At 50.2% G+C, this 24718-nt stretch overlaps 1 protein-coding gene across 1 annotated transcript in view; it reads right to left on the bottom strand.

The window, feature by feature from the left end:
- The window catches only part of ANOS1 (anosmin 1), a 174307-nt gene that overhangs the window by 32381 nt on the left and 117208 nt on the right, over window positions 1–24718 (bottom strand). Inside the window, exons 4-7 of the mRNA XM_047714920.1 lie at window positions 23552–23774; window positions 14953–15137; window positions 12799–12928; window positions 2523–2728 (exon numbers count right to left, since the gene is read on the bottom strand). Of these exons, the coding sequence (XP_047570876.1) occupies window positions 2523–2728; window positions 12799–12928; window positions 14953–15137; window positions 23552–23774 (744 nt within the window). The remainder of the gene's footprint in view (window positions 1–2522; window positions 2729–12798; window positions 12929–14952; window positions 15138–23551; window positions 23775–24718) is intronic.

Raw genomic sequence — 24718 nt, 5'->3', positions numbered from 1 at the left:
GACCTCCTTTTCGGGAAATGGTTCCTTATCGGATTCCAGGATCCTCTCCGATACCATAGGAGTGAATAATTCTGTCGCCTCCCACCCTAGACACCACCCCCCCCCCCCCCCGAGGAAAGACACGGGTTTGTCACACGCTGACCAAGCTCATGTTGGCAACATACCTGGAAAAATTACGAGCCGATATTCCCTGTTTCTTTAGTTTTTCTTTTAAATCTTCTCTGAGGGAATTTCAAAGCTAGTGAGAAAAATCATCCTAAGAAAATGCTTGAAGACTTTTTAGTCATCATCGTTGTTCGTGTCAAGCCCTCATCCAAGTGTCTGTGTGTAAGGACATTTGTAATTATGACGTAAAGTGACATTCAGGAAGGACTGGAAGCGTCCTCCGAGGCAGGCCCCCCGCAGGCCGCACGTCCCGGCGGAGAGGCCTCCCGTGTTCCGCACGTAGGGCGCTTGCGGCCAGACGGTGCAGCCCGAGACCGTCGGACACGGAGTCACGCCAGAAACTCCCGTGTTTAAATCCCACCGTGGACTTTTAGCATCCCGACCATGACTTCGGGTCTTGTGAGATCTCTTTTCAGCGAGAGAACGGGCTTTCCGCGGGCTGGCCAGGACCGTGCGCGTATCGCCCCCCGAAAATGACAGACGGCTTCGTGCCACGGTTCGGGCGTTTGAGGGGAGACTGGTCGGGGCTCCGTGGGGCCCGGGCTCTGCCCCTGGTCCCGCCAACGAGAAAAGCCCTCTCAGGGCCTGGTGGTGGACGGTCTCCCTCTCCAACCCACAGTGTATCTGCGTAAAGTACCGATTCTCACTTTGTTCTAAAGAGGGTTTCCTGTCGGATTGCTCAGCTCTCTCCCTGAACTCTTATCTCCAGAGTAAAAAAAAAAAAACTTTTAAAAAGAGCGTCGCTGGGGCACCTGGGTGGCTCAGTGGGTTAAGCCTCTGCCTTCAGCTCAGGTCATGATCTCAGGGTCCTGGGATCGAGCCCCACATCCGGCTCTCTGCTCCGCAGGGAGCCTGCTTCCCCCCACCTCTCTCTGCCTACTCTGCCTACTCTCTCTGTCAAATAAACAAATAAAATCTTAAAAAAAAAAAAAAAGAGCGTCGCCTTGAAAAAAATCCCCCTTTCTCCTTATTTACCAACGATATTACAATGGTATCTCAGGTGAAGGGAACCCACGAATCCCCAAAAGGAAAATGTCATAATTCCTTGTGTTCTTTTGGATTTTCCCAGTTTCCAATCCTAACGTTAACTGGATAGATTTTAACACTGAGAATTTAGGGTTCCACAGGACCGAGAGCTTGCCTTCATTGAATCAAAAAATGAAAGTCACTGATAAGACCGTGACCTAGTTTTGGCTACTGTGGCCTATTAAAGATTTCAAGTTTGCTGTTCACATTTATCTAATTTATATAAAATAGAAATAAATGTTGCAAAGTTTCCTAGTAACCCGTGATGCTGTTTGCTGACTGATGGTGTCTGGGTGTATGCACACGTGTGTGCACACCGTAACCCCTGCACAGGTCACATCTTCCTTCGAACCCCTGTGATCCCACAACGTGAGTTCCCCTAAGTCGTCCTATGAGATAAGCATGCATTGCCAATGACCACTACTGCAAAGTCCTTGAAAATAAAGGACAGAACTGTCAGAAAGTTTCTTAAACCCAAAATAGGCATCAGCTAAATATCGAGGATGTGAACTTTTGGACACATGCTTTATAATTCTTTTTTTTTTTTTTTTTAATAATTCTAAATGGCACAGAAACTGGAATCTTCACTGCTGGGGAAAAAAAGTCTTGTTATCTTTTTTAAAAAATATTTTCAGATGTATTTTTTTATAGAAATCAGCTTTATAAATTCAAGTTTATGTAAGTTTTGTAACTTACATAAGGGGGTAGTTGTTCATGTAAGTTGTTCATGTAAGAACAGGAAAGGAACTCCTTTCCGTGCACTAAGAATTTCACACAATGCCAAATGTTCACTCTCATAGAAATCTCATTTCAGAAAACGGTTCAGTGGAGACTTTACTTCTTGGCATCTGGAAAATAAACCATTCCAAGTTCTTTTAATCAATGAGAGCAATATATTGTCAAACATGTGTTTTCTGAGCTCAGTAGCTTACAGAAGAAAATCGGCCATGACAGGAAAGACGCGGACTTTTGCTCGTCGACTTATAAGGATCTCAAAGAAAACCTAAAGGTAAAGGACGTCTTGAGTTCTATCATTTTCTATGACTGGACAGTCAACACCAAATGGCTTCTGTTTCTTGCCTCTATGGAGTTGTGGCTGCCATCTGGATAGGAGTCACTCAATGAGCTAAATTCGGCTGTTTTCACCTAAGATGCCACTTCTGGGCTGGCCCTCCATTCTCTGCACGTCCTCGGCCCAAACGACAGGGACGGGAAGCTCTCCTTCACCCGTTCCTTCCCTGAGTTCAGCAGAGGCCACCCTCCGATCCGCGGCCCTGAGTTCAAGGACACGGCGCCGGAAGACGCCACTCTTCCTTCTCACGCCCACTTACCCCCTCCGTGGTCTTCCTCCGCTTCTTTTTCGTGGGGACAAGGGATTTGCTGCTGACTGTCCAGCTCCAAAACACCTTGTAGTGGTGCACGGGGATGTCTGGTTCCTCGGGGAGATCCCACACCACAGCCACGGTCACAGTGTTGTCACTGTTCATGGTGGAATTTGCAAGCCGGAGGTTGGCCGGGGCAGGGGGTGCAGACGGGTCTGAAATGCAGGAGAAAGACAAAGCAACTCAAATACCGAGACGACAGCAGAACCCGTATCCTCGGATGGCTAAGGACTCCGTGGCCAACAGGTGAGCACCGCCCTTTCCGCGAAGAAAAGCTGTGAACACATACAACCCCTCCGTAAGCCTCACATGAAGCCACGTACACAAAACAGTAAGCTGCGCTTCCTTGGGCCACATTTGCAATCCAGAAGGCTCCCTGTAGGCATGTGCATACAACTATAACCCAGCTGAATTTTCGTTGTACCAGAACTGATGCATCTAGATAGGACATGGTAACACTGAGGGCACCTGTGTGGTTCAATCTGTCGAGCGTCTGACTCTCGGTTGTGGCCCAGGTCACGGTCCCACGGTTACGAGATCCAGCCCGTGCCGGGCTCTGCGCTCGGCACGGAGTCCGCGTGAGGGTCTTTCTCCCTGTACCTCTCCCTCTGCCGCTCCCCATCTACACATAGTCTCTCGACTAAATGAGATCATTTCTGAAACACGGTGCAATTCCATTTAGGCTGGCTGACATCTGAGGTCAGCAAAGAAGACCTGCCTGTGAACACTTTGGGGAGACAAAGATAGAAATCTAGCTCGCACCAGTAACAGCTTTCATCCTAGTGGTCCTGGAGCTTCTGGTCCTTGATTCCGCCAGAGCCCCAAAGGGAGATCAGCAAAAATAAAGCCTTTTTGCTACATCTACATGACAAATTGGATGCCATACGGAGAACACCCATGTCACGTCAGCATTTCTGGCTTGTCACAGGAACCAAAGCCTTCTTGGCTGTCAAGAGATAGACGAGGCTCTGGAATGACGACTCTACAAATCCCCATTTTAAATACACTCACAAAGACGACAAAATACGCCAAAGGTAGACGGCCTTTCCTTCCTGCTCCCCCACCAAGGGGGCACGCGTAGATGCCGCTCACCGCAAATCACATACAGATGGTCTCGTTTAGAAACGCCTTCCCAGAGAGATGCCGTCAATAATTGGAATTATAATACCATCTGTGTCACAAGCGCAAGGAAGTCGTATCTAACTTGACAGAAACGAAGACGACTGACGGAAAAATACGCATGGTCTTACTGTCAGGGTCGTATCCTGGTCTGGGAATGATGAAAACATGGATTATTATTAAAAAGGTCTTGCTTTTCTCTGTGATGCGTAAGGAAGGACTGGAGGTTTGGCTGACCGCTTCGTGTTCTAAAAACAAGAACGTTTCACAGTTGCTTTCTCAGGGGAGTGCCTAATCCCGAGCACGTTTCGTGACGCTCTCCACAGTCCAGGTCAGGAACCTTCTGGGAGCGCCCACGACACGCACCGGGAAGAGCACATACGGGGAGTCCCGCATGCGTGTATTTCCTGTATATACATAAATATGTATTTACAGGTTTTATGTAAGCTATTCTCGATGTAAAACGCTCGCGCCGTTGTGAAGTAGGTGATGTCTCGGGAGACCAGTACTGGGAAAGCATCGCGCCCGGTGGCCGGAAAGCAGGCGGCGTGCACCTGACTCCCTTCTGCACGAGCTGAAAGCCACGAGTCTCCCTCAGCCTGGACACGGGAGGCCAAGAAGAAGCCCCGCTCCTGTCATCCACCCGCACCGCCTTCTCCGCGACTCACGGCCGCTGCTCGACACCGCTCCGCTGCACGTCCCTTCGGTCCCACGGGACGTGGGTGCTCCTCTCGGCCTCGCCTCTGCGTCCTTGTGCTCAAGGCCCTTACGGCAACGGACTGATTATGTCCTTCTCTGCTGTCTGACTCCGCTCCCGATAACGAAAGCTCCATGAGGAGAAGACTTCTTGTTTCATCTGTTTTGTTCACTTCTGTAGCGCCAGCATTGAGAAGAGGGCCCCGCACACGTAGTAGGCGCTCGGGAAACGGTCGCCCAACGCGTAGATGAGTGGAAAAAACGTTTCCTAACTGTCGGCATTCATTTGTAAGGCGAATAAGATTCCACCGCACGGTTGGAATCCCGCCAGCCGGAGTGGGTGAATCCTACCAAGACGGAAAAGTAAACAGCAAAATCCGAGGGGAGCCTCTTTCGGGCTTGAGAGACTCCAGGCCATCCCCCTTCCTCTGCATTGCGGTAAGACTCCATCTGTAACCCAGAGACCCCCAAACTATCACAATTCAAGTTACGAAGCAAAAGACAACTGCAGACCCTGGTTACTGGCCTGACTGTCCTCCGTAAACGAAATATTCATTTGTCTGTTCATATGCTGTAGACATTGGGAGAGCAGCAGCCTGCCCTATTTCTCTAATTTGGGGAGATTCCATTGTCTGAAAATTCCCATAGTCAAGCCAGGCCCTGCCCTGTGGGACGGCTCCCTGCATCACAAAGGAAAATATAGTCCCTTTGCTGAATCACACAGAACCCTTTCTTTCAGTTTGCATGATGTCTTCATTGCATTCAAATTTTGACACGTCTACTTGGAAGTCTGCTTGTGAAAAAAATATATATATGTAAAGGAGCTACATTTTAATAAATCCCTAAGGGATTCTACAATTTATTTACTTGGCACTTTTTTTTGAGAAACTGGGGAAGGTCTCCAGGTTAGAGACATAAAGTGACTTTCCCAAGGTCATTCAAGTCATGGTTGGCAGCAGAGTGGGGACACTGAAAAGGAGGGCGGGAAGAGGAAGTTGAGATTCTACAAAGCCTACACACGCCACACATCCACCCATGTTCTATGTCTTCATCATGACCACGGGCCAGAGTGCCGACAGAAGGAAAATCCACAAAGCCCTTTCGTGGGGAAAGTGTCCATCGTAATGGTCTAGCACAGGGACTGACAAGGTGTTTTGGTCGGGGGCTGAGTAAAGGAAACTTCCAGATTTGCAGACCATACAGTCTCCGTGGCAACCACCTGACTTTGCAACGGTAGCTCAGAAGCAGCAGGGCAACGACGTCTCCAAATGAGCTGCGCGCCAAGAAAATGTTATCAGTAAAAGCAAGCAGCAAGCCAGATCTGGACGGTGAGCCATACAGTGCCTATCCCTGAGCCGGTCTTCCAAAAGCAGGGCCACCATTGGCTCCTGAAACTTGACATAGGCACCGTTTTGGAATGGTATAAATGCGTGCTTGTACTTTGGGGCATAAATGATGGCGTTTCGCTCCCATGTTTCCGATGGGGAAACTGAGCATGAGAGCTGAATGTTCTAGAGCGTGGACCAACGCTGTCCAAGCCCTCCGGCTCACGCTTGAATCAGAGCACTTCTCGCCCATCTCAATACCCTTTCTGCCGCTCTGCACTCCCTCTGTGTGACCTCCCCAAGTTTCTGAGCACACACGTCTCAGAACGCAGAAAGGAAGCGCGCTTCCGAAGAAACTGGCCTGGGAAGGCTGTGCGAGCTTTTCCTACTGATCTACGATGGCCAGTGCGAGCTCTATCAATCACTTAGCATGAACAGCCAGTGTTCGTGTGGACAAAAATAGTTCCTTTTATTAACAATCACACGGGGCTCTTCTAGCCACGGAAGACGGAATATTTGGGTTTCCTCTGGGGAGGTTAAGGTTTCATTCTTTCCGGAACGTTTGGTGGCCAATGCAACCAGTATGCAAACAGCACGGAGATGACGAATGAATCACCACATACACATACATTTTTAAAGCAAAGGTAGAACTACTCACACATTCGACAACCGAATTAGATGGCCGGTTCGAATACTTAGCTTTTCTTTTCCTGCCCGGACTCAGCAGTTGGGACCATTTTTCTTCCCTCATTCAAAAAACAGGAATCACCCTGTGGCATCCAGACACACAGCTCATAAGCGTTTGAAAAGCTGCGGAAGCTACACTGTGGGCGGCGGGTTTCAAGGTACACGACAGTTTGCAGACACGTGCACCCAGGAGTCCCACGTGGTAGAAAGGACGGTCACACAGCCGCAGGGAGCGGCATCAGGGGTCAAGGGTCCCCGCGCCGGAGCAGGAAGCTATATGGCCCCGGAGGACGTCTGCTCTCGGTTTACCGACCCTGTGCACCGTACGCACGGGACACCAGCCCGTGCGGGACTCCTGCGCTCAGAAAACAGTGCTGTCTGCTGCTTTTCCTGGTGAATGGATCCTGTGCCCGTGGGGAACGGAGACGAGAGATGGAGAAGGAACCTTGAACAGGGAGGGAAGTGAGAATCATCGCTAAAGACGGTGTATTAGCTCAATGACAACGCAACGTGGATTTTAACATTCTTCCTTCTAGGTTACCTTGAACGTCTGTGATTTCAGAAAGCTAAATGGATACTGACTGGTCGCAAACATCCAAACAAATGTTGGCGGCTTTTAGCTACAAAAACACAAAGACAACAACAAAAAAACAACATATTTTCCTCTGTACCACGTAGAAAATTAGAAGTCTTTTTTCTGTCACTGTACACTGATGTACGGAAGTCACACCGAAAGGCAGGCGCACTCTGTCCCCAATTTGGCCAGCTTGTAAACAGTGTTTCGGCACAGGTACAAAGACTTAGCAATCTATAGTGGCAACACTGCTTGCATAACATGAACGCATTCTTTCGCTGGTGAATAACGACATGATCAAGGAAACCTGAAACACCGATTTGCTGAAAAAGAGAAGCAAATATGGCAGGGAAGACAAAAAGTGCATTTTTTGTCAGTATGACTGTCCCTCTGGGTGGTTTGCTCCCATGCCTGGGGGCTGTGCTCGTTAGAAGTCCTACAGACATCACAGAAGCCTGCCGGCTGCTGGGACAGGGGTGTCAGGGGAGAGACCACAGGTGAGGCTGGAGAGGCTGTGCGTCTGCAGGTTGCACAGCCGTGGGACACAGGAAGGGGACCGGAATGCACTCGTGTGGGCATTCCTTTCATGCAAGGGTCGTTTATTGATTTTAAACCACGACTGAAACTGTCCTAAATCCGCCTGTAACAGGAATGCTGTGGCTGTGGACTAAACCCACTGCCGACCCCCCAGGGTCCCAAATCTCCGTCCCTGCCCTGCCCTGAAAAAGGACACGCACAGCTCAACTTGTGTCTGCCAGCCCCTTCCCTGCGCCTTCGCCCGGCCCCGAGCAGGCTCGGTCCACCTGCAGGACCGCTGTGCCAGGAGACCGCCTGCGTGTGCTCCCGAGTCCCCACGGGAAGGAACTATGGTCGCCCACGGTGGCAGCCAGGATGACAACACAGGTTTTCATCCTCTTCCTTCTGTCCCGTCTTCCTTTACCTCCTACCTACCCGGTTTCCCGGATTTCCTCCAAAATAAGGCACCTCCACCCAAAGCTTTCACTCGCACGCCGTCTGGAGAAGCCCCATCGCCGCAGGAAACGTGCGTGGGTCCCGTGCCTCCTACGCTTTGCTCAGGGCAAGTGCAGCAAAGAGTTTGGGGAGACCGTCCGATCGGGCGGCTCGGTAGCCAGCAGGGACCTGGGAAGGTAATCCTCCTTTGGGAAGCATTACCTCTTCTGGTTTCCAAAGACAGAGATGAAAACCAGAAAGAGACATTCGGATACGGACTTACTCCTAATTTTATTTTTTTTTCTTTTTTTTTTTTTAAAGAGAGAGAGAGAAAGCACACAAGCAGGCAGAGAGGCAGGCAGAGGCGGAGAGAGAGGCAGGCTCCCCGCCGAGCATGGAGCCCGATGTGGGACTCGATCCCAGGACTCTGGGATCATGACCTGAGCCGAAGGCAGCGGCTTAACCCACTGAGCCACCCAGGCGTCCCACTAATTTTAATTCTTAACGTTGACTTTCCTTCTTAAGTCCTGGGGGAACGGTAGTAGAAAATTTAAATAAGTAAAATAGAGGAATGATCCCAACCTCTATTTTGGGCTTTCTGCTGCCAGCAGGAATGACTGATTATCTCCATTTTATAGTCACGCCTGTCTTCTGGGCACTGACAACAAAAATGGTATTCACCGGGAGGGGAACGCGTGAAACTGAATTACCAATCTATGTACAACTCAGAATTTCCTGGGAGAGTCAGCATTCTAAGGGGCTAGGATGAAGTTACGGGAAAGTACACGAGCTAGAAGAAAATTACCTTAGTTAATAGTCCGCCCATCCTGGCAAACCACAGACTAATTCTGTATTTAAACAGAACCGTTAAGAAGAGAATGGCAAGAACTTTGGCTTTTCCACGAAAATCAGAATCATGGCCACGAATACCAGTCAGAAAGGACAAACGAAATGAAACCTATGTTATCACATTTTTTTTCTCTATTTGATTTTCCTTTTATTTTGAGAAGTGTTTATTGTAGATGGAAAAAATCTCTTCCCCTTTCCCCTGACCCAGACTTAAATCACCACGGCTGGCCCTCCACCTAACTCAAACACCCAGACCCGACGCACAGGCTATTATCTGAGAAGCTATCAGTCTTCCCCCAAGCCATTGTAAGCCACTAGAGGACTCACAATGGTACGGTTTCCGTTCTGGGGCACAGCAGCGATAAATGGTCTTTTATGAAATGAAAATGCACATTTTTGGAAACAGGACGGCCTCTGGTACAAAGTTCTATTCCTGGTTCTACAAATACGCCCCGTGTCCTGTCTACAAATACGTCCCTGTCCACATCTCAGTGTGGGGCGCGTGCTAGACGGCCGCTTTCGTAGCCTTGCAAACCGGACGTGCCGGTGCAGAATCCGTAAGAGGTTCTGCTACGGGTCCGGCCGAGATGCGTCGTGGCATGGCGGGACAAGCGCAGTTCTGCTCGACAGTGGAAAACTTCCCGCATGACTTGTGTAAAGGGTAGGTAACCACTTGTGAGACGCACCGTGTCGTTCCCCACATACACAAGCTCATCAACTTCCTGGGGGAAAACTGTTGAAGCGACTTTATTGGGACTTAACATCCATTAGGCAAAACTCTCTCACATTAAATGAGCAGTGCAATGACTTGCAGAATTTTCTGAGCTGGGCAGCCCATGTCACCCCCTTCTAGAATGGTCCCACCTGCTCAGTAAGTGTCTTCGTGCGTGACCGGGGAAAGCTTAAGCTAGAAACCAGGTCGTGTTTGTGCCTTCACCTCAAGAGCTGGTTCGCTCGTGCTTCTCGGCTGCAACCTTGTCCGCACGTCCCTCCGCTGAGTGCCTCTGCTCCTGAGAAGAGAAGGCCGTTTGCAGGAGAGGCCCGAGACAGCAGTCACAGTGATGTGGAGGTGATCGCGCCCCTTCTGAAGTCACGGGGTCTTCCCCTCCTGCTCTTTCCTCTCCCCGGGATCTCCATCTTAATTGTCGACAGTGTTGCTCCTCCAGGAGTTTGTGACAAGGGAGCCCTACAGCCAGTCTGCGTCCTCCGCATGTCCTGCGAGCCACTGGCGACGTCTCAGGTGCTGTCCGCTGTACCCTCCCCCACGTGTGTCCCCCACGTGGCTCACACCTGACTTCATCCAAATGGCCATCACCTTCGACCAGGAACGCTGCAGAGGCCTCCGCCGCATCCCTGATTCCGTGTCCTCTCCCCTCTTCTCTCCTGTTCATACAACAGCTGGGGAGACCCCACTGAACTCTCAGTCACATCGTGTGCTTTGCTCAGCCTCTCTCAGCGGTTCCTCGTACCTAACGCCGCATAGCAACCGTGCTCTTTACAAAGGCGATGAAGAGCCAACAAACCCACCACCTCTTCCTCTCAGGCTTCATCTCCAGCTCCCCTGCCCTGTTCTGCTGCTCAACTCTTCAACAAACATGGCAAGCTCATTCCTGCCTCAGGACCTTTGCACCAACTGCTTCCAGGAACCGGAATGTTCTTCTTTCAAACTGGCACGAGGCTTACTCTTCCCCCTCCTTTCCACAGCATCCCTTTCTCACCAAAACCTCTGTCCACCCTCCCTAAAACTAGCAACAAAATACACCCCCGCAACGTCTCCCATATTCTATTCTTTCTTTTTATCATGAGTTGTCGCCACCTACCCTGCCATAGAACAGTATTTTACTTATTAATCTTGCTGACTCTTTCCTCATACGCCCGATTGGCCCAAGTGTGTGTGCGTTCCAGAGAAGCGGGCATTTTTGTCCTTTTGTTTATTCGTTATCCCCTGTGCCTAGACCAGTGCCTGACACACGTAAGCACTCAACAAATGTTTGTTTAACATTTGGGAATGACACACGAGTGATGAGAAGGGAAAGACTGAAAACTAACTTTGTTTCTACTTTAAAGTTCCCCCAGGAAGGCATGAAGGCTCCTGGTGGGTTCGAGGAGTGGAAGGCGGTAGTTCACATGCCCACGTGTAGCAGAAACGTACAGCATGGGCCGTACTCGTAAGAGGAATGAATTTAATGGCATGATCATTCTATTTCACTAACACTGTCAAACACTGTTTCCCTAATCAGGCCCCTTTCTCCATATAATGGGATCTGAGTAAGGTCACGAAGGATGTAGTGCCATCTTGTCAACGGTCAAGGCTGCTTTAGACAAACCCTGGAGGAAATGCCCTCAGTCATTTAGCGGCTCTCTTCCATTGCCACAATTCCGTGATGTCTCTTCACGGGCAAAAGCGTAGAGCTCTACTGGGAATTCTACGCAGGCATTTCTGGTTTACAAGAAGAGCAAGGACGAGAGTTTGGAAGGCTCGGTATTGGGTGTGCTTGGAAAGGGAGGAAATCGAACAGAGTGTCATGGTGAATGCTGGGCTTCCCCAGCACGGTGCTTTCTCATTCAACAAAAGCCCCTCTAAACTTGAGGGGTGCAGCTCTAGTTCTGGACCTTTCAGGTGCGCAGATATACCGGAGGCATCGGGACAGCAAGGCTTTGTGACTTGCTCAGAATGGAGGCCTCTCAGGCAGCTGGCAGCCACATGACCGACCCTGGGAACTGTCAGTGGGGCTCTGCCCAGATCCCCTAAAGGTCTTCCACATTTGTCTCCAAAGGCCAGCCGTGGCTTCTGCCTGCTGTCCATTTCTGCAGCCGTGACCTGAAAACACGGCACCAGGCGACCAAACAGAAGGGAACACAACTGACCACAACATGCCTGCATCGCATCTGAACCGTGAAGCCAAGGCGAAGAGTTCTCGGGCCTCTGACGGAGCCTCACCTTTGAACCCACTGCTGTGATTTCTCTCCTTCGCCTCTCTAACTCGTCAGACCAATCGCACACATGGTCTCAAGACAAGGATTGATCTCTCTAGTGGCACTTTCAAATTTGCTCAGTGCACATGCCTCTGTGGCCGGGAAAAAACGCACCTTTCCTTTCTTAAAAGGTCTTTTTAAAAGTTAAAAGTGTACAACATGGGGCACCTGGGTGGCTCAGTGGGTTAAGCCTCTGCCTTTGGCTCAGGTCATGATCTCAGGGTCCTGGGATGGAGCTCAACATGGGGCTCTCTGCTCAGCGGGGAGCCTGCTCCCCCCTCTCTCTCTGCCTGCCTCTCTGCCAACATGTGACCTCTCTGTGTGTCAAGTAAATAAAATCTTTTTTAAAAAGCGTACAATGTAAGGTGTAATAATAGAATCCAAATATTAAATGGCTCCTGTTGCAAGCTTTCCAATTCTGAGGCCAGTGATGTCATCGACAAAGGGTTGCAAAATGACATAGAGAGGGGACAAGAGAAATGGCAGGTGAGAGCAGAAAGTTCCGACCCTCTTGTAACGAAAGACACAGGACTGAGGGGACACGTCTTACATCGTTCACTAACATCACAAGCGTTTTATCTGAAATCCAGCTCAACCACTTTCCACGGAGGAGGAGCACGGTGGTGGAGTACGGGAAGGGGCTCACTAGCCCCGTGCTGCGACCGGGGATCCTACAGCAGACGTAGTGCACAGAGAGGGCACACAGCCCACAGCCGGAGAAAGCACGCATGGACGCATGATCCGTACTGAGTTCTGGGACGTCCTCCCACCGCACACACGAAACTCACCTGTCAGGTCACAGCCTTTGTATTAGCTGGACTGCAGAGGCTTTCCAACAGCAACGAGATAAGAACGGAACAGTATTACAGCAATGGCACAGGGACCCCAGGTTTAAACTCTGGATGTGATGAAGTGTAAGAGATTAACTCACACTCAGGGCAACGACTGTTTCAAGAAGAGCCACCTGCCGACCAACCGTATGGACAGCACAGCTCTGCACCCCAGGGTGAGCCTGGCGTGAGCCTGGGGTCTACGGGATGAGACTGACCTTTGGAGGAGCGGAAGTGTTTGCTGGGGGCCGTGAAGCCACGGGTCCCGTGCACGTTGACAGCTGCCACTCGGAACTGGTACCACCGGCCGGGTCGTATGTCCGTCAGCTGGACCCGCTCATCGGTGGTCTGCAGAGAAACGTCGCAGAGCACAGTCAGCCGTGTTACCCAGACGGGTCAGTTGGGTGGGCCTTAAAAGCACACCACCGTCTCAGCCAACGCAAGGTCGCCCTGAGCAACCTGTGCCCTTGGGGTAAGTGCGGTCATCATGCTCCCTTACGAGAGGAGCTGATGGGGGCCAGGGAATTTCTAGGGCATTTCGGGTGTTTAACTGCACGGCTAGGAAGCTCACCCCAAAGACTTAAAGATCTCTGGAGCCCACGTTACGAACGTGCCTGGACTACTTACATCTGGTGACTTCACGTAGCTTTAAACCCATGAGGCGGTTTCGTCTCAGTTACACCTCTGAGCGGATACATACATGTGCTACTCATTGCGTGATAGGCAAGAAGATGAAACCATCTTCTGTTACAGAAAGAAAATGCCTCTTGAACGTGCTTGCTAACGACCGTCCTGGAAGTCAGGAGGAGGACCTACACGCGTTAAAGGACGCTGACCATTTGGGGACATACGTTGCACCCCAAGCCTTTCCTCCTGGTTTGAGTAAATGGGTAAGAGTGCAAGGACCTGGTCATGGTCCTCGAAGGGACGTGTGTGGAGACCTCTCCGACCGAGACAATGTCAATAGGAAAAAACTGGACACTGGGGAAGGTGCCTCGTTGGCTGCCTCGGCCAAGGCTGACTCAGCCCGTGCTCTGGGGGTGGGCACGGGCCAGTGAGACTGAATGGAAACGCTCCCAAATCCGACTCTGTAATAACCTCTTGAGAGGGGCCGTCACCTCTGCTCTCGTGTCTGAAAGCGGAGGCTGTGAACTCCTCCGTGGGGCTTTCTGCCTCATCTGGAGGAATGCAAGGGGATTGTCTCACCGGCTTCCACATTCGCTCTTACTGGCCTTGAATTTAAAAACCTGAAGTCAGCACGAGCCCCACAGCGTTTAGGAAAGAAGGTGGAGGGACGACAAAGGATGACGTGAGCCAGTGAAAATAATGAAAATAATTAAAGACCCTTCCTCTCTCCAGAGCAGCAGGGAGAAAGGAGCTGATCTCATTGTTAGTGACTGTCATAAATCTTGAAAGAATTTGGAAAACTTACAAGTGAGATTGTACCATTAAGGAAGCATACCACGTAAATCAAAGAGACTTTTAGGCTGTAAGCCAGACATCTTCAGGTTTTTTTAAGGCACACTTTTTTTTTAATAGAATACACATGAAATAGAATCACTAAATTTACTTGACCAGGTTTCTTTTTTTTTGTCACTAATTTATTTTTTATACCTCGAATTGCTCATTTCCTTTGGAGTCTGTAAATTATTTTCATGTGTCTCCCCTCTGAGACACGACTATTCGTAAAGCACCAAAGTCCTCCTGCAACACCTGCGTCCTGAAATTTATTTTGTGTTTACTGAGAGGACCAACAGGAGTCTGCCAGCTCGAAGCCCGGCCCCCCGCCCGGTCAGGGTCTCTGCCCGCAGACACACGTGGAGACGGCACCGAGGCCGTGTATCGTGGAGAATCTGCTCTTTCTCTAAAACCCTGTGCGTTTCTTGTAGCTCGTAGTCCATTGGGCGAGAAGCGGCCGGTCGTGCCCACCCAGCCCTACACGACCGCCGTCGCACTCTGTGCTACTCACGTCCCTGTGCGGAACGGAGGCCTCCGTGTAGGACAACCAGAATTGCCTAGGCGATCCGGTGTCACATGAACGTGCCCCAGTGCCGGTGCATTTCTCTTCCTCGGGTGCGTTTTACATTTATCTCAAGGAAATACGCTTCTGGGAGGAAATCAGTGGGGCCCCTCACAGAACTATCTCCCTGGCACACGTCTTTCAAGCAAAGGAAGCCACGAATCAAGTTCCAGCTGCGCCGGCGTCGACCTCCGGAGCGCATCCTGCCTTCTGCACACACGCGGGCCAGGACGTCCACACCCACATCATTTGGGCAGGCGGCCTCTTCCGGCGGAGGCAACGCCGGCTGCTCGCCGAGGGTGTGTGTGTGCGTGCGGTACATGGTACATCAAGGACGGGGGGAACCACTTACCTGGGCCACCGTCTCCCACTGCGTAGCGTCGTCTTCGCTAGGATGGATTCCGTAATTCCACCTCCTTTGCACCACGTAGATCACGGGCTCGATGGAAATGTTGAATTTCGAGGACCACTTAACCTCCAGCTGTCCAGACTGTAGTTCTGTGAATCGTAACTCTTTTCTGGGCTTCAGGGGCACCCCTGAAACAGAAGTACGGCAATTAAAACAACCAGTGTGGGATGCCAGGGCAGGTCACGCGGAGGAAGAAAACCTTTAGAAAAGGCCCATCTCGTGTCAGGACCAGCTGGGTCAGCCACATTTCCCACCAGAAAAGTGGCTCGTCCCTGCCAGGGCAAGGTCAGCAGCCCCCACGGCCTTTCAAGAGCACCAGCTCCTTTGCTTTTAGCTTTCCCTGTTTCTAAAGAGGCTCTAAATCGGGTCATGATTTGGAACAAGAATATTTTTTTCCCCAATCATCTCGAGAGTAATTCTCCTACGAGCATTCTTTGGAATCAACAATGTTACGCAGTTACGTGACTGGAGGTTAACTAGGAATTCACAGGAGGACACAGTCAGGAAGCTCTGAAGACCCTGTCCCCATTCGACACGCGCTCTGTCTACGAAGAGCATCTAACGTCATCGTAACGGGCCTCCCAGTTTGCTCACCTCTCCTGCCTCAGAACGTTTGCCTTTTAAGGGAAAAAAATCATAAGACTACGTGCTCTCCTGTGGTCAGACCTTACAAGAATGATTTCCAAAGCACGGATTTTTTCGTTCCCCAACTGATTGAGGGACTCTCTCCTATAGACTTTAGGGTTTAAAGATGGGAAAATGATAAATTTATACTGTTTGGTTTTGGCATGAGTGACTGCCTTGCTTCAAAAGTCCCTCACGGGTGTCTCATGTGAAAGTAGTTCATCGTCCTGATCTCCTTCTCCCCGCCATGGTGCCGGCAAGTGGCCTGGCGACTGACGGCCCTAAGATCTGGAGTCCAAAATCACAGCCATTATGGAAAGGGAAGTTTAAAACCGAGTTCTACACGCATGTGGATGGAGAGCGGATGGATTAGGTAGAGGCGACGGTACCGTGAAGCCCGGGGCCATCGGAACCCGCAACGCCAGCCGCCACTAATACCCGTTGCTCCTGACGATGTGCGGCATCTCTGCCCGACGCGCTGACTACTCACTTGCACACGGTGTTTGACAACGCTCTATTGCTTTCCCCATTCCTTCCAGGTAAGCAGAAAGGAGACTGAACAATGTGCAAAATCAAAATGATGTTAGTGACGTCACTGAGGGTCAACTCTGATTTCCATCTGGGTCTTCATCACGCCAAGTCTTGTCTGAGGAAGATTCTCAAGCCCTTACACATGTAGATGGGGGGAGCTACAGGATTTTCAAACGGCAGCAAATAAATCTGGCCAGAGGTCAGTGAGGTCTACACAATTCTTTCTAGAAGACGCACTCCCCGCCACGCTGCACTGTTTCGATTTGCTGATGGGTCGTGTCTCTACTTGGTACTTTCCTAGAATACTGGTGCTTCAAGGAACCCTCCGTATGAGTCTGTGCTGAGGGGGAAGGCTTAATGGTCTACATTCGGGACATCGAATAACTGAGTCTGGGAAGATGAAGTCGCTAGGAGCCATGACCTGATCTCAGCTTTCTCTCCGAGTTTCCTGCTGCCTTCTACATTTTGAATTAGGAAAAGCCACTCAGAAAAGGAGAGAAGAGAGGCAGTTGTCACAGCTCTACACATCCCTGAAAGATTCTGATCCCAATGTCTTTGATGACCCCGCTTGGCATGGAATGGGTCTCCCTTTCTGCCACGGCGTGAGGGTTCTTCTAAGTTCGAGTCATAAACTTTTCTTCGCAGGGTACAACCTTACATGAGGACCCGTTTACTCTTACGCCTGGAGTAGTTCTGCTAAACAAGGGGTTCTCGGGTCTATCCCCAGTCCCCATCGGTGCTGCGGGACCCACTGCTGAAAGGACTTCTCCATGGAAGTCCAGACTGAAGTGGCCGTCCCACGGATGTCCCCTCCCCCGGTGAAATCTTCACGACCGCTCCATGCTTGTGGATAGCTAAGAGACCTTTCGACTTGCTCCTGGACCCACTGGACCCATCTCTTCACTGGACTGCAGACGGCGGTTCCAGGAAGCCTCCCATCCCATGTTCCCACAGGCCCATCTTTTCCTCTTGTTCCCTCTTCACGGTATTCTGTGATGATGATTTTCCTAAACTAGAGGACAGATGGTCTCCCCCACCATCTCTGACTATGGACGTGTACCCTGTTCCCTGTGGGACGAACACTTGTCATGTCCCGCGTATCTCATCAGACCACCTTTGTGACCGACCACCGGCGATCCTTCCACTCAGGTACATGTCACATATGTGTCACACAATCTGCTTTTAAACCCCCTCTTCTAGAAACATAACGCCAGGTACTTCTGGCTACTGCTAGCAATGTTCAGTCCGAAATGTCTTTCCTCCTACTTTCTGACTATGGACACGTGACCACGTGCGGGCTTAGACTGAAGGCCACTGCTCAGAGCTACTTACTCCAAACCTCCCAAAGTGGAAATCAAAACTTGCATTTTCCTGCCCCCTCTTCGAACCTTAGCCTGTAACTGCTCAAATGCACGTCGAGCTGCCTCTTACAGCAGAAGCTCCTTGGACGGTATCGGTCCTCCCCAGGAAACTCGGGGTCGCAGCCCTCAAGGAACAGGTCTCCTTCCTTCCCACACCTCACAGTGGCCCAGGGGAGCACATGCTGCAAGAGCACGTGCTCAGGAAACGTCTGCTGAAGTACTACAGCCTAACCCACCGTCCCACTCGAGAACGTATCTGCGGAAATAAGAGGGTACGGAAACAGTGACCCAATCTCTGCACCAACGGCCACGCCCTCCCTGCAGGCGGGCACTCGCCTTAGGGAAAGGAGAACACTTAGCACAGGTACGCGCTTACTCTTACATTTTTTTTTCTCTTACATTTTTAAAAAGCAAATACTAAATAATAATACAATAAAACTCCATTAGTAAGTTTACAAGATGGAATCAATAGTTTTATTGCATTGTCAGAATGTTCCTAGTTTTTTTTTTAGAGAAAGACCAGTTCCTGACAGTTCCGAATAGGATGGAAATCTCAACGTATACTGACAAGTTTTCATCCAGATGCAGCTCTCTAAAGACTTAGATAGAGCAAAACAGGTACCGGGGCACCTGGGTGGCTCAGTCGGTTAAGGAGCTGGCTTCAGCTCAGGTTATGATCCCAGGGTCTTGGGATCAAGTCTCACATCGGGCTCCCTGCTCACTGGAGAGTCTGCTTCTCCCTCTCCCGCCTCTCTGCCTACTTATGTGTGCTCTTTCTCTGTCAAATAAATAAATATTAAAAAAAAAAAAAAAAGGAAAAAAGATACCAAAGTTTGCTCCAAGGGAGGAAAAACCATTGTCAACAAAATGATTGCTTTGTATCACGTCTGCCTTCCAGGAGGGCCCTAGACACACTTTCCACCAAGGGCATATCTGGAGAGAGTGTGGCCTCGGAGAACGCTTTGTGATTCACAGGGTTTCTCTGTGCACAGTAAAGACAAGATGGCTGGTCAGTTCTCTAATCTCATCGAGCACATTCTCTGAGATTTCCAGTGCCCGCTTCTCCTTGGCTCTCCTGGGCGGAATCCCCTCGTGTAAATCCAGCCCCTGGAAATGCTCGTACCGCTGAAGTACCCTGAACTCAGCAGCACCAGAGCAAGCCTCGAATCCCCTTGCTACCACGAAGGTTGAATCTTGCACATCTTCAACTACTGAGAGCCTTAATGGAACACAGTGAGCATCACAGAGATGTCAGTTCGCACTTCTTCCTTTAACAACCTCTTCAGTTATTATGTACAACAATCTTATGATTTGCATTTATTATGTGCAACCATCTTACGATTTGCATGTTGAGAAATGGCCCATCTGCTTTGCATCAGGGTCAGCTGGCTGCCTTGATTGGAAGTAAGTCCAGAGCTCGGCTGTAATTGTGAGCAGATGGGGCTTGGCCTCCCAGCCCCCGGGACCCCCAGCCCCCGGGACCCCCAGCCCCCACTGCCAGGCCTTCTGCACACGGCTGGGAGCTCACCCAGCACCCCAGTTGCGTAACCAGATGTGCAAAACCCACAGCTCCTGGGTGCGTTCTTTCTCATGGAAATGACTAGACTTTTTGTTCTCTGAGTTATTTCTGAACAAAGGAGTCATCTGAAATCCACGCTGTTCTGTCAAAAATGGGATCCAATAATGTCCTGCAATATATGGCAATATGAGTGCATTGTCTATACCATCACAAGGATTGTGGTGAAAGTTGGTGATTTTAAAAATCTGGGAAAATACAGTGATAGAAAAGTCAATGATCAGAATCAGCAGTTGCAAATCATGAGATCTGATTATTCCCATAAAAATGTTTGTCAGGGGGCACTTGGGTGGCTCAGTGGGTTAAGCCTCTGCCTTTGGCTCAGGTCATGGTCTCAGGGTCCTGGGATTAAGTCCTGCAACGGGCTCTCTGCTCCACGGAGAGCCTGTTTCCTCCTCTCTCTCTGCCTGCCTCTCTGCCTGTGATCTCTCTCTCTGTCAAAAAGATAAATAAAATCTATTAAAAAAAATGTTTGTCAGAAGTCTAAATGCTATATAAATGTAGCAAGACACAGCGTTCCAATGACTCAATAATTAAGCACCAGACAGTGTCTCTGCTAGAGGCCATCAGTACTCTGGAATTTCTGTTCCTATCCCATTAAGGTACTGGGTCACTGTATGCTAAATGCAAAAAAAAAAAAACCAAAAAGATTTCTGAGTAGTGGGATGAGTCCGTCTCTAGAGACCTAAAGTTCCAATATTTCAAATATGAAGTTACTCACACAAATATTAAATCCACAACATGATCAGATTTTCCAGTTCATTTGGAGACAAACTGATAGGGGATTCATTTTGGTCTACGCACGGTACAGGGAGAAAGGGGGGTGACGGAGAGCCACAGATGAATCTCGGTCTTTACATGCAGAAAACAGGCTCAGCTTTTCTCCTGCGCTACCCTAAGCAAGTGCCTTGGCAGGGGTCAGGAGAAGCAGAAGTCTGGGTCGTAAAATAATGCATCGTCTTCAGGAGGGAGGAGAGTTGACTGTAAATCAGCCCTCCAGCAGGCCACGGGGAGCATCAAAGGGATCACAAGGGTCCGGACAGGCATCGTTCTCTGTCCTACACCTGCGGAGAAGCAGCCTCTTAAACTTCCCGCAACAACGCTGAGTCCCGCGTCGCCGGGAGTGGCAGCTCGGGTGGCCTTTACCCAGGCTGACGTTCACACGTCTTGCAGGAAGCTGCTAACGATTTTATTTGAAGTCCGAAGTGAAAACTCTGTGTTGCGTTCCTTTGTTTTAAACTCTGACACCGAGGACGGTTAACTTAGGGGCATCAGGTGCGGACAATTCTTCCAGCATAAACCAAATTAAATGCTCAAACAGGATGCATTCCGCGGAACATCTTTTCAAAATATGCCTAGTTTTTAAAAGCTAAGTTTGGGACATCTGGGTGGCCCAGTCGGTTAAACAGCCAACTCTTGATTTCAGTTCATGATCTCAGGGTCACGAGATCCAGCCCCACGTGGGACTCTGTGCTCAGTGTGGAGTCTGCTTAGAGCTCTCTCTCCCACTCCCTCGGCCCCTCCCTGCCACCCTCCTCTCTCTCTCTCTCCCCCTTCTCTCTCTCTCAAATAAATAAATAAATCTTTATTTATTTATTGCAAACATTGCGATCCTTATTTCTGCCCAAATGAGCGTTCCGTGCATGGCCAGCTTGGTAAGGACGTACCTGATCTACGTAACCACTGACACGTTAGTGATTTTATCAGAATAAAATAGTCGACAGGGATTCATCTTTCGATTGACCTGTATCAATACCATGATTTAGGGTCCAATATGACCGTTGGATAGGCTCAAAATGAAAGCAGGAGGAGAGCGGGCCCAGCTGGGAGACAGGGTCACATGTATTCCTGATCCCAACAACCAAATCACCCGAGCAACGGCTTGTAACCTCAGCCTCAGCCCTCGTGGCCTGGGAGCGGGACCCAGTCATCCCCATTGGGGACGGGGCACTCCTTCCTAAGGAAAAAGATGGCACAGGTCTCGCAGGAGCAGAGAGAGGAGGGCGAGCCGATCTCCCAGGGGTGGCTCAGGGCAGTGACAGGGGAGCGTGCCGGCGAGGAGGACGGCGACGGCTGGTCCTCCGCAGACCACTCAGAGGGATGTGTGTGCACACCGGCCTGCTGGGGAAGCGTGTTCGTCCCTGCAAGGCCAAGGGCTGGGTCCACAAGGACCCTCTCCCTGAGAGACAAAAGCCATCAACGCCAGAACCCTCTCCTGAGAGTGAGCACGCAGTGTGAGTCCCGGGCAGGACCGTGAGGGGACGCTGCAGGGGGTTCGTGACCTACGACGTGGCCATGAGCATCACGCAGGCTGTGGCGGGCCCCACGCTGGCTCACACACGGCTACCCGGCGGTCCTGTGAGACGCCCCCCCCGGACACGGAAACCAGCCTTCCTTCAGGGACTGCCCCACAGGGCAAGGGGGAAAATATATGTATTTATTTTCAAAACACCAGTGCGATTACGCAAAGCCTCACTACCCAAAAGGCATCGTCAGGTCAACGTCACGTCTGTTTGTTCTATTTCTAGTCAGTTCTCCATGAATGACTTGTCTCTGCAAAGAACCCAAGTTAAGAGCTACTCTACAGAACAGGGACTTTAGGGCTTAAAAAAAAAAAAAAAAAAAAAAAAAAAAAAAAAAACAACAACAAAAACGTCCTATTTAGCTAAGGATAGGTTTAAATTGCAAGTCTCTTAATAATTAATCATTGGTGCAGGCCCTTTATAGAATATCTCCCTTATTCCTGGTGAACCAGACATACCTGAAATTCATACTGACTCTTCAGCATTTTTAAATAAAAAGCACCTTTTAATTTATACTACCTCTTTACAACACCGCACTTTAAAACACTAAGGGTTTTACAAATGCCTTTTCAACAGTCCTTCTAAAAGCATCCTATTTTTATGGTAAATGCTAATACTTACATAGTAAATGATCTGTAATAACAGAAAGGGCTTCCTAATAATAGACTTTAGAAAACTTAAAAGGTGTTCGGTTTTGCAAAAGTGATTTTACATCGTTTATAATGAGAGGCGTGAACACGATGAAACTTCAAATCCATTAAAGAAACATCACCTGGCAAGAGGGGGAAAGTGGCAGTTACTTTGAATTTGAGATGTCATCCTTGCGCCAGGTGTCCCCAGCTCTTGTGCAGAAACCAGGAAAACTGGACAGACTACCCAGCTTTGAGACGAGAATAATTCCTAAGGGAGCGCCTGAGGGAAAGGGCAGGGACGGGCGCGTTCTGGGAGACGGGAGCTGTTGCCTGAGTGAGAGCAGACATGGGACGACAGCCAGCACGTGATTCAACGCGGGCCTCGCTGCCCGTGCGGTTTCACACGGTTTAAAATAACCGACCTGGGGCGCCTGGGTGGCTCAGTTGGTTAAGCGACTGCCTTCGGCTCAGGTCATGATCCTGGAGTCCTGGGATCGAGTCCCGCATCGGGCTCCCCGCTTGGCAGGGAGTCTGCTTCTCCCTCTGACCCTCCCCCTTCTCATACTCTCTCTCTCAAATAAATACATAAAATCTTTAAAATAAATAAATAAATAAACAAATAAATAAATAAATAAAATAAAATAAAATAACCGACCTGTATCTGGACATCATGTATCTTTGCTGTGAGTCAGAGAGAGGAGGAGAGAGATCCTCTTTGTACTCGCCGTGAACGGCGCCCAGTGATGAATTCTATTTGACTCTTCACACGAGATGCCAAAAAGCAACAAAGTTTTGTGACCTGGGAAATTCTGAGCATACCAAAAACGGGCCATAGCACAACAGAAGCAGTTTGGCTTAAAAGAACGGGGTCACCGTTACCGGCAGAGGCAAGTGTTGCTGAGCACCGGGAGTTAAGGGGCTCTAGTAACTGCCTAGGAATGTCAACTCTTACGTCCGCTCAATGGTTGGGTACACTGAGTCCCCATCTCGGAAAGAGAGTGATTCCTCCGTCCGGACTCGCAAGACACTAACTACGGTATTGAAAGTCCACACAGTGACCCTGTTGGCCTTGCACGGAGCCAACAGGAAAACCGCAACACCCATGCCTTTTCATGAGTTTTCAAGGGTGCTTCCCCCTGCAGCCTACTTTCCAGGGATTTCCGTGGATTTGCTCCCATGTCCCCAGGGCCGCTTAACTGACTTACTCTTCGTGGACAAAAGGACCAGTACTGGACTGAAGTTTGCTTCCTACATGACCCACTGAATAAGAATGACCGGTTCTGCCCTGGAAGGAGTTCCCCGGGGCTCGTCGGGCGGGTCCACTAACACTGGAAGATGGTCTGTGTGGCGCAAAGGGCATTTTCTGATCGTTCCTCTTCTCTTGCAATGGTGCCTTCTTGAACTGACCCTCATCCCCATGCACACACACCCCCATCTCCGACCCCTCTCCCCAGGCATGCAGCGCTTGCCCCCATGAGTTAATGACGTTCCCCTCACGTGGGCTCTGCCCCATACCTTTGTACAGGGTCTTGGGCACCTGGCAGGTGTGTCCACACCCGTTCGAACAACATTTCTTCACCCCGGAGCACTCCCTGTCGGCTTCACAGCTCTCCACACAGGCGGCGGCGAACCCGCTGGCCTTCTCAGGGGCCGGGCAGTCCCCCTGCTTCACCGACAGGACGTACTTGAGGAACTCACAGCTCGTCAAGCATTCGTAGTTCTTCTTGGGGAACAGAGGCTGAAGACAGAAGAGGAAAAATTCTCATTTTTAAGGATTTTATTATTTTTTTTTAACTCAACCTTGACACCCAACGTGGGGCTCCGAACGTACAGCCCCAAGATCAAGAGTCACATGGTCTCCCGACGGAGCCAGCTGGGAGCCCCGAAAAGGAAAGTTCTCTTATTATAGACACAGAACGCCCGATTTCCAAGACATCAGAAAGGAAGGTGACAATTCCTATTTGGTGAAAATGTCCTTGGAATGTCTTACAAAGTAAACGATTTGTTTTCTTTCCCCCCAAAGAAGTAATATTTTAGGCTAATCTCGGAAAGGAATCCAGCCCGCGGGTGGTACCTTTGTACGCACCGGACAGATACGCAGGAACCCTGCAGGTGGCCGCTCAGAGCTCACACAGCTGATGCATTCGTAAAGCATCTCGGAACCATCGAGGGCCCCTCTGGGACTACGGAACGCACACGCGGATTGTGGTTCTCTACGGAGTCACTTGTTTTGTGTGGTCAACGGTAGTCACGAGGCCTTCGCTGTGCGTCTCCGGAAACGGGGCGGTTCTCACAGCAGTGGCGCCAGCTGCTGTCTTGTCAAAAGCTGCTCTAAGCCTCCGTTCACTGAACGGGTTTTAGTAACACCGGCTTCTGGAGCTACCGTGCACACGGGACCTCGTAGCGCGACGGAGTTACCGATCATGGGACCTCGTGTCGTGATGGAATTATCGGTCAGGGACGCCATGGGAGAAGGAGGGTCAGGGTTACGTGTGTGACACAGCCCGGTTCTGGAGAGCATCTGGCCAACGGCATTTCAGGACAGCCCAGAACCAATCACACACTCGTGACGACGAGGATTCCCGGCTTTTTTGAGAGACTCGTGTTACGGAAAAAGCGCAAGGAGCGGCAAGAACCCATTACCAAATGCATCGGAAAAACGGTTCAGGACAGCGTTCGGTT

This window comes from Lutra lutra, chromosome X (assembly GCF_902655055.1).
Source record: "Lutra lutra chromosome X, mLutLut1.2, whole genome shotgun sequence".
Lineage (NCBI taxonomy): Eukaryota > Metazoa > Chordata > Mammalia > Carnivora > Mustelidae > Lutra > Lutra lutra.
The sequence above is the reverse complement of the archived record's forward strand: the minus strand, read 5'-3'. Positions and strand labels throughout refer to the sequence as shown.